This window comes from Octopus sinensis, linkage group LG13 (genome assembly GCF_006345805.1).
Source record: "Octopus sinensis linkage group LG13, ASM634580v1, whole genome shotgun sequence".
Classification (NCBI taxonomy): Eukaryota; Metazoa; Mollusca; class Cephalopoda; order Octopoda; family Octopodidae; genus Octopus; species Octopus sinensis.
In genome coordinates this window covers 51229409-51239408 of record NC_043009.1, presented here as the reverse complement: position 1 = coordinate 51239408, position 10000 = coordinate 51229409, and the positions used below count along the sequence as shown (strand labels likewise).

At 39.3% G+C, this 10000-nt stretch overlaps 1 protein-coding gene across 1 annotated transcript; it reads left to right on the top strand.

Annotated features, from left to right (window-relative positions):
- Window positions 1–1334: 1334 nt before the first annotated feature.
- On the top strand, window positions 1335–1673 carry LOC115218296 (protein GVQW3-like). The gene has a single exon (XM_029788047.1). The coding sequence runs from the start codon at window positions 1335–1337 to the stop codon at window positions 1671–1673; it is 339 nt and encodes a 112-aa protein (XP_029643907.1).
- Window positions 1674–10000: the final 8327 nt, after the last annotated feature.

Below are 10000 nucleotides of genomic sequence, written 5' to 3'. Positions count from 1 at the left end.
GGTTCAGTCCCACTGCGTAGAACCTTGAGCAAGTGTTTTCTACTATAGCCTCGGGCCGACCAAAGCCTTGTGAGTAGATTTGGTAGACGGAAACTGAAAGAAGCCCAACGTATATATGTATGTGTGTGTGTGTGTGTGTGTGTGTGTGTGTTTGTGTGTCTGTTTTTCCCCAACATCGCTTGACAACCGTTGCTGGTGTGTTTACGTCCTCGTAACTTCGCGGTTCGGCAAAAGAGACCGATAGAATAAGTACTAGGCTTACAAAGAATAAGTCCTGGGGTCGATTTGCTCGACTAAAAGGCGGTGCTCCAGCATGGCCACAGTCACATGACTGAAACAAGTAAAAGAGTAAGAGAGAAATTCATAGTGACTAAAGAAAACTTCAAATCATATTAACCTAAACCGACTATACAACCACAGCGAACCCAAACAGTATCATGCATAAAAAAACAAACAGATTTTTACACTCGCATACAAAATAATAGTATTTCAAAAAATTCTGCTATTGAAGTAAAGAATCCAAACTCAATCAACTGTGAAATACCATTTACAATAAGGCAGTTCTTAATTTAGTTTCACAGTCAAATTCCTTCACTCATAAGGATATATCTTCCCTAATAAACTGACCAAAACAATGATATTTTAAAACTATGTTACCATAAATCATCGTTTCTTGATGCAAACTTGAACAAACACCATAAAAGTAAGACATCCTTAACGTCATTAAAAGGTATTTCTATAATGAATAAGCAAATTTAAAACTTTCATAAAAGAAATGACCAATGAAGTGGCAGAAAACTTACGAGATGCATTTCAGGAGTTGATTGATTTTAGGAGTGAGAGTTATAATTGTTGTAGATGATTGTAATATTTTTATCTATATATGCGCCCTTTTCAAGCTTAGCCAGGCTCATGGGCCCGTTTTCTCGGTTTCTATGGAGTATGTGTTCCCCCCGCCTGGACGGGACGCCAGTCCATCGCAGCGTTACTCAAGAAACAGGAAGAAAGAGCGAGAGAAAGTTGGGGCGAAAGAGTACAACAGGGGTCGCCACCCTCACCCCCTTTCGGAGCCTCGTGGAGCTTTAGGTGTCTTCGCTCAATAAACACACACAACGCCCAGTCTTGGAATCGAAACCGCGATCATCCTACCGCGAGTCCGCTGACCTAACCACTGGGCCATTGCGCCTCTATGGTTGTAATATTAGTATATCATTAATATGCATTGAATAAGCTGAGCTGCCAACTTTTGTTATTGCAGATTGATGGAGATAGATGTAGCTGCACCTTGAACACACCTGCCTAACACTGTTTTGCGCAGCTGACTAGTTTGCAGAATGCCGTTGGAACTTGAGCAAAATTTGGAAGCTTGTCATGCCATAAAGTTTTGTGTTAACCGATTAACCAGTATGAATCGATCATCTGCTTTCCGCTGGCACAAAAGAGTCAAAGTTGGCAAAGAGGAGGTGAAAGACGATGACGAATATGGCAAGGAGAGGGACGTGAGAACATCTGAGCTGATTAATAAAATTTGCAAGCTTCTGGATGAAGACCGTTGTGTGTCCATAAAGACAGCATACAAGCAGTTTCGAATTGATGTGTCAACTTTTCATGGAATTATTTATGAGGGTCTGAACATGGGTACTCAGAGGCCAGTAGAGGGAAAGACGCGTTAGTGATAGCAGGGAGACGATTTGGTACATTATCCGTAATCCAAAAGTACTTCAGTCTTTGATGTCCAGTGACGAAAGTTGGATCTATATTTAAAACCCTGAGACGAAGAGACATGGAGGCATCCTGACTGCCCCAGACACAAGAATGCCAGGTAAAGCAAGTCCACTGGGAAGCTCATGATGATTCCCTTTTCGACAGTAAGGGCATCATAGGCACCCACTGAATTCTCTCTGAACAGGTGGCCAACAGAGAGAACTTTATCATGGTTTTCAGAGAGTTCAGGAAGAGATTCCGTCGCTAAAGAATTTTGCTATAGTCTCAGGCCGACCAAAGCTTGAGTGGATTTAGTAGCTGGAAACTGAAAGAAGCCTGTCGTATATATATAATGTATATGTGTGTTTGTTCCTCCAACATAGCTTGACAAGCGATGCTGGTGTGTTTACGTCCCCGTCACTTAGCTGTTCGGAAAAAGAGACTGATAGAATAAGTACTAGGCTTATAAAGAATAAGACCTGGGTCGATTTTTTCGACTAATGGTGGTGCTCCAGCATGGCCGCAGTCAGATGACTGAACCAAATAAAAGAAAAGAATATATATATGTATGAACTTACCTAGCTAAACACACATACGCGTATTTGTGCTTATGTGTATATATTTGCATAGTATGTAGATGTGTCAGAACGAGTGTATATATACATGTATATGTATATATACATTATATGAGTGTGTGCGTGTATGTGTATACATATATATGTATTCTTATATATGTATATGTGTGTTATGTGTGTTGTGTGTGTGTGGTGTGTGTGTGTGTGTGTGTGTGTGTGTGTGTGTGTGGTGTGTGAGGTTAGGGTATGGGAGCTGAAGTCTTTATTGTATTCAAACTGGATCAATAAATATTTCCATATAATGTATTTTTGTGATTTGCTTTCTAATTGATTCTAAAATTGGAAGCTTCAGGCCGTTTGGGCGGGTAACAGAATTTTCCTTTCGCAAATATACAATCTAATACACCAGCACACACACACACAAACACACACACACATAAATATACACACGCATACACATACATATGCAAACACAAAGACACACAGAGACACACGTACATGCATATACATATAAATATAATATATTATTATGCATATATGTGTGTGTATGCATATATATGAGTATGTGTGTATGTATGTATATATATATTTGTATATTTAAGTATTTCTGTGTATGCAGGAACATGAATGTGCGTCTGTTTGTGAGTCTGTGTACATGTATGTGTGTATGTATATATATAATATATATATATATATATATATATATATATATATATAATAATTGAGAATTTACAAAAAATACAAAAGACGAAGACGAGTGTCTAAACAACAAACAGATGTATTACTTTAGTGCTCGGGAAGTGAGAAAGTCTATTAGTTTCGAGCCTACGCTCTTCTACAGAAAGGAACACAAAAATAAGCAGGGAGAGAAAACAGAGAAATCTTTAGTTGCTAGCGATCTACCATGGCGAATGCCGAAGAGAGGGGTCACACAGGAGAGCTTAGAAGAAGGTGAGATAATAAAGTAGTGGTGATCCCAAAACGAAGGTGAGCCTGCGAGTGTATGTGAGAGCGTGTATGTGCGTATGGAAGGGGGCTGGTGACATTGACGTGTGTGCATGTGTAGGTGTGTGGATGGTGGCGATTGTGCTGGGAATTGGTCAGTGGAATGTATAGGGATGGTAGGTTGGAATGTGTAGGGATGGAGTAAGGAGGGAGGGGTGACGATGAAGGGAGAGGGTAGACGGGAGAAGGTGGATAAGAGTGAAGAGAGGAAGTAGGTGCCAGAGCAAGAGAGGAGAGGTGGGTGGGAGGAAGTAAGTGTGAGAGTAAGAGAGGAGAGAAGAGGACGGTTAAATGAAGAGGGCAGGATAGTTGAGCCCATGTGACGCAAAGAAGCGAAGAGACAAGATTAATCCCTGCTCACAACGAAGATGGGAATCCGGATGGCCCCTGTGAAAGGACAATCCGAACACACACAGGTGTTGTAAAAAGTGACCGGTAGAGCGGAAATGGCGCGAGAACATGGTGTCGTTGCCGAGTCGAATGTCTTGGGGGTGTTCCTCAAACCGGTCAGCGAAGCGGTGTCCCGTTTGACCGATGTATAGAGAAGGACAGAGAGAGCAGGCACACATCCATGCATACATACACACACATATTTATACAGATATATATATATATATATATATATATATATATATATATACATCGAGTATATGTTTGAGGAGTACGATGATGGTTCAATTGATGACGAAAGACAAGAGGCCCAAATACTACAGATGTGGAAGGACAGACTGTATGATCTCTTTCTACACTTTGGTGATGACCAAGAATGCATGATCGATTCTACCCTGATTTGTAACAATGATTGAACTGAAATAGCAACAAATGTAAACGTTGATCATAACATCTCAAGAAGTGAAGAATACTGGATCATCGAATTTGCATTTGCGAGTTTCACATTGGTAGGAAACAGAAAGACAGCAGAAAATATGTTTGTAAGTGTGTGTAGGTGAGGCGGGGGTTGGGCAGATTGAATATGATTTATTTGTAATTATCACTACGGATGAATTCACTCTTTTTCAGCGGATCTAGTGGAAGTGGCTAGCCCCAGCATCATCATGATCATCATCGTCATCGTCCTCATCATCATCATCATCATCATCATTACCACCACCACCACCACCACTACGACCACTACTACTACCACCGCCATCATCATCATCACCACCACCACCACCACAGGGTATGGTATTAGTATTGCGCTTGGAGTGGCCGGCATGTTTGGTATTACATTGGTAGTTGTGTCTTTGGTACCGATCGCAGAGCTAATGGGTTTTGTGCGAGCGGTTTTCACAATTGAGGTTTTTCGTGTTGACGGTGGTGTTGATCGCAATGCTAGTGGTGGTGGTGATGGTAGTGGTTGGTGGTGGTGGTGGTGGTGGTGATAGAGTTGCTGCTTGTGATGTTAACGATTTTTTGGAGGCGGTGCTAATGGTGGTGATAAATTGGTTGAGTTAGCAATGGACGACAATGGTGGGCGATACTATTGTAGATCTTGATCGTGGTTGTAATGGTGGTGAGCGACGGTGTTGGCGACAGATACGGCAGCAGCATACGAAACAGTGGCAGCGATGGCGGACGCAAGGCAAGCGTGGCAGCGGGAACACTATCAACGGTTGTGTGTGTGTGTGTGTTTGCGTGCGTGTATCAGGCGTTAGTTTTGGTAGTGACAGTGGTATGGTTGGCGGCAGCGGTGGGGGCTGCAGTGGTGGAATTGACGGGAATGAGAGTGGTGGCGATGGGAATTTTAGTGATAACAGTTAAACTGTTTAATATGGCGGTTTTGGAGATGTACGTAGTATTCATAGTGGTGTCGGCGCTTGTGTTAGCAGTGGTAGTTATAGTTATGTTGTAAGTTAGTGATGACGATGGTGGTGTTAAAGACCCCAACCGCAATGATGGCGGCCATATTGAGGGGAGCTATGCTGAGCTGCAAACAACTCGACGTGCAAGCTTTGGTTAATATTTCGTGAACTCCATTGTTAATCCACGTCAAACGAGACACGATGAAGAAAGCCTGGTAGTGGTAGTGGTAGTGGTAAGAGTAGTGGTGGTGGTAGGAGCAGTGGCAATGGTGGAAGGGTGTAGTTTCAGAACCAGAAATTCCGAGGGTAGTAGTAGTAGTAGGTGCGTAAGTACGTAGGTGGATTGGTATGCTAGTATGTGAGTAGAGTTGGGTCTGACTGGCTTAAAAAAAGGGGGATGTTGAGTCCCGTTTACCCCTGCCAACCTAACGCTCGAACGCATATCTCTATCTCGCGCTGCACCTCACCACTCTACCAAAGCCCACACCTCACCAACAGACATGTCTAACACGACTTTTCCGTTAACTTCATCACACGTGTTGTTGCATACTTTCATCACCCTTGCTTCCCATAATTGATCATACACCCTGTTCACTACGTACGCACGCACACACACGCACACGCACATACATACACACACACGCGCACACACACACACACGCGCACACATACACATACATATATCTTTGTATGTATGTATATACATATATATATATATATATATATATATTTATATTAATATATATATATATATATATATATATATATATATATATATATATATATATACATATATTTATACACATATATATTTGTATGCATACATTTACACACACACTGGTTTATTGCTTTCTGTTCAAATCCGTCCTTTTCTCTTTTGCTGCATCATTATACACCTCTTCCTCTTCCTCCACATTATGCACATCTTCATCATCATCTTCTTCTTCTTCTTTTCTTCTTCTTCTTCTTCTGCTGCTGCTGCTGCTGCAATGCATTTTCTTGCAGTTCTCGGCCCGCGTGTATTGTGTGTAGCCTGCTATGCGCACATTCAACTGATCAGAAATGAATTCGTAACAGTCGTTAGTGATTTCAAGCATGTTCCTGACTGAATTGTCAGTTCATCTGCCTGTCTGTTAGTGTGTCTGCCCGCTCAACTACTTACAACTCCACACACACACACATTTGGACAAAGTTACGAACGAAATTCTACGCAATTGCATTAACTAAACTCGATAATCGTACATAAATAAAAGCAACACATTAAAAATCGACATAAAGCATGCATACACATGTATATATATATATGCATGTATGTATGTGTATATATACATATACATACATATATCAGCATATACATACATACATGTTTATATATACATATATATATATATATATATATAATATATATATATATAATATATATATATATAATAATATATATATAATATATATATATATATACAGAAGCATTCCGTCGGTTACGACGACGAGCGGGGTCCCAGCTTATGCGATCAACGGAACAGCTTGCTCGTGAAATTAACGAGCAAGTGTCTGAGCACTCCACAAATAACGTGTATCCATCAGGTAGTTCTCAGGGAATTTCAGCATGACACACAATGTGACAAGGTTGGCCCATTTGAATTAAAGGTACTACGCATTTTTTGCCAGGTGAGTGGATTTTTTGCCAGCAACGTGAATTAAAGTGTCTTGCTCAAGGACACAACGCGTCGCCGGGAATTGAACTTACGACCTTACGATTATGAGCTGAATAGATAGATAAATAGAGACATAGATAGATAGATAGATAGATAGATAGATAGATAGATAGATAGATAGATAGATAGATAGATTAATAGATAGATAGATATATAGACAGACAGACAGACAGACAGATAGGCAGATAGGCAGATAGATAGATAGATAGATAGATAGATAGATAGATAGATAGATAGATAGATAGATAATGCTGTGTTTTTTTTCTCTCTGTCCGCGTGTAAGATTGCTCGCCAATTAATAAAATGGCGATGGCTGCACATCGTGTGACACTGGAAATCGGTTTAAAATCAAGATATCAAGATTTATCTAAATCCAAGTAAGTTATTTGTTTACATCGTGGTATGCAAAGCAATTAGAGAAACCAAGTCCATCATAACCATTGGATGTATTATACAAACTTAAATATACATCAGAATAAGGTCGTTACTATACTAATGAGTGGCGGTGAGATGAGCAGTTTAAGTCGGTCAATATTGTACAGCCATTCTATGGACTCTTCATTTGAGGTTTGTAATCTATCATGTCTACCGAAGTGGCCACCGAAGTGTCACATTTTATTCTCTACTAGCAGTGTCGCCCGGCGTTGCTCAGGTTTGTTACGACCCTTTAGAATTGGAATTTTTGAAAAGTAAAAATTTTGAATTATGTAGTTTGTTATTCTTTTTAAGTGAACGTTGTTCTGGTTGAAATACACCGAAAAATGGCGACACAGCAGTAAAAAATCGTAAAAAATAGGGATTTTCATAGAAAAAAAGCACCTTTTTGATGTAAATAAGTTTTGGTGTTAACATGGTCCGATTTGAATATCTTCTTCTACGGAAGGAAGAACAAGTCTTCTTCTATCATACTCTGAATTTTGGTCAACTTGCGCCGCAGGGTCTCGGAGGAGATAGTGTTAGTTGAAGGCTACAAAACCTGCCATGCACAGACAACTTCAGCTTTATATAGAGAGAGATTTCACAGAGGTGAGACAAAAAAGAGGGTGTTGCTAGAATGGAATGCATAACATGGAGGAACATAACCAAATGTTTTTTGTATGTAATATCAGACACCCTCTATATCTTAGTTTTACATAGTAAAGTCCCTCATATCTTTTAAGCTGAATTCTCAAATAACCATCACACAGAAAAACAATGAATAAAGGCATAATAGAGATGATAATTTCCGTGCGAACGCTGATTCAAATTTGGAGTCGAATTGTGGTTTTAACACCGACCATCACGTGTCGGTAGCAGTCAGTCGCTATATTCAGTCGTTCAAGTGTCTCATTTACAGATTATCCGTACTCCGTTACTTTGGTAAATTTTCTCGGAAAGCAAAAACCCATCTATAATAATGTCTTCAGGTAGAAATGTTAATTAAAGTAAAGAGAATTTCTATTAATTTGCTTTAATTAATTGTCATTAAAAGAAGGTTGCTATTCTATCTAAAATGGATCGCTGTGCTTTAAAGTGCAGTAATTTTATCTTCCTTTACTGCATTTACATTCAACTTGGTCTTTATTAATATTTCGCTTATATTTCTTCGTATTTCTCTCATTTAAAAAAAATTCAGAATATGAATGATACAACTGATCTATGGATAGAGTTTTTAATGAGTTTTATAAGGTGTTATGTTAATTTAAATAGCCGTGATCGGATATCCAGAAATTTTGGATATCCAACGAAGCTGCGATCCCGCTGGTAATACAATCTGTTTTTAGTATATACATAAGGTGTCGAATAGTGTGTGTGTGTGTGTGTGTGTGTGTGTGTGTGTGTGTGTGTGTGTGTGTGTGTTGTGTGTGTGTGTGTTGTGTGTGTGTGTGTATGTGTGTGTGTGCGTGCGTGTGTGTGTGTGTGTGTTACTTTAATTAGGAAAAGTAGAAATAGTAGAAAGTCACCAAATACATTAATTTTTAATTAAAATACTTATTGTAAACAAATAATTCTTACGCATGGTGATGTTTCGGCGTAAAAACGCCATTGTTTTAGTTAATCATCCATTTGTACTTCTAAACGCGGAGGATAAACTTTCGTATAACACAACTTCCTTAAAAAGCCTTTTACTGAGCATATCGGTTGTTGGTAGCGGTCAATCAAAAACTCCAATCAATAAAGTCTTAATGAAGTGTTGTCAGTCTAACGTAGTATTGTTTTCAGTAATACGTATTTCCTCCGTTGAAAACGTTCACGTCATATCGCCGAACAAAAGTTATGAGAATTATGTACAAGCACCATCTAATTGAAATTTTATTTGAAATAGCGCAATTACTTTTATATAGAGAAAAAAATAAAATAAAACTGACATTCCGTCGACTACGACGACGTGGGTTCCAGTTGATGCGATCAACGGAACAGCCTACTCGTGAAATTTAACGTGCAAGTGGCTGAGCACTCCACAGACACATGTACTCTTAACGTAGTTCACAGGGAGATTCAGCGTGACACAGAATGTGACAAGGCTGACCCTTTGAAATTACAGGTACTACTCATGTTTGCCAGCTGAGTGGACCGGAGCAACGTGAAATAAAGTGCTTTACTCTAGTTGACACATCAAGCCGCTGGAAATGAACTCATGACCTCACAATCATAAGGCGAATACCCTAACAGCTAAGCCACACTCATTCAGTTAAATTGACAGTATATTGTAAATAAATACTCCACCCAGAAAATGATATCCCGGCGTAAAATTTCAGCACAAATTTTTAATATATTTGCAATATATAGTGCAGAATTTACAAGATCCGCGTTATTATCGCTACGTTTCGTTTTCATCGACACCTAGCAAGATGAAAGGCTAAACATTTTTGGCGTATCTAAGAACAAGGTAATTTTGATCGAATGCTTTTCACTAGGTTACGTAGAATAACGTAGAAACCTGAGATTCATCATTTTACTCCAATTTAACTTCGATTACAACTGATCTGGAAACATACAAAACTGAGTTTATTTGAAGCTAACAAAAAACAAAAAAGGTCTCTCGACGGGCAATTGACGTGTTAGATAAAGCAGCCAAGTTTTCCTAAAACCATCACATAGTACCATCTTAAGTTAGGAAAGGACTCACTGTAAAAATGGGTTCTGCATCTACAAACAGACCTGATAACGCATACGTGCATATATATATATATATATATATACATACATACATACATAC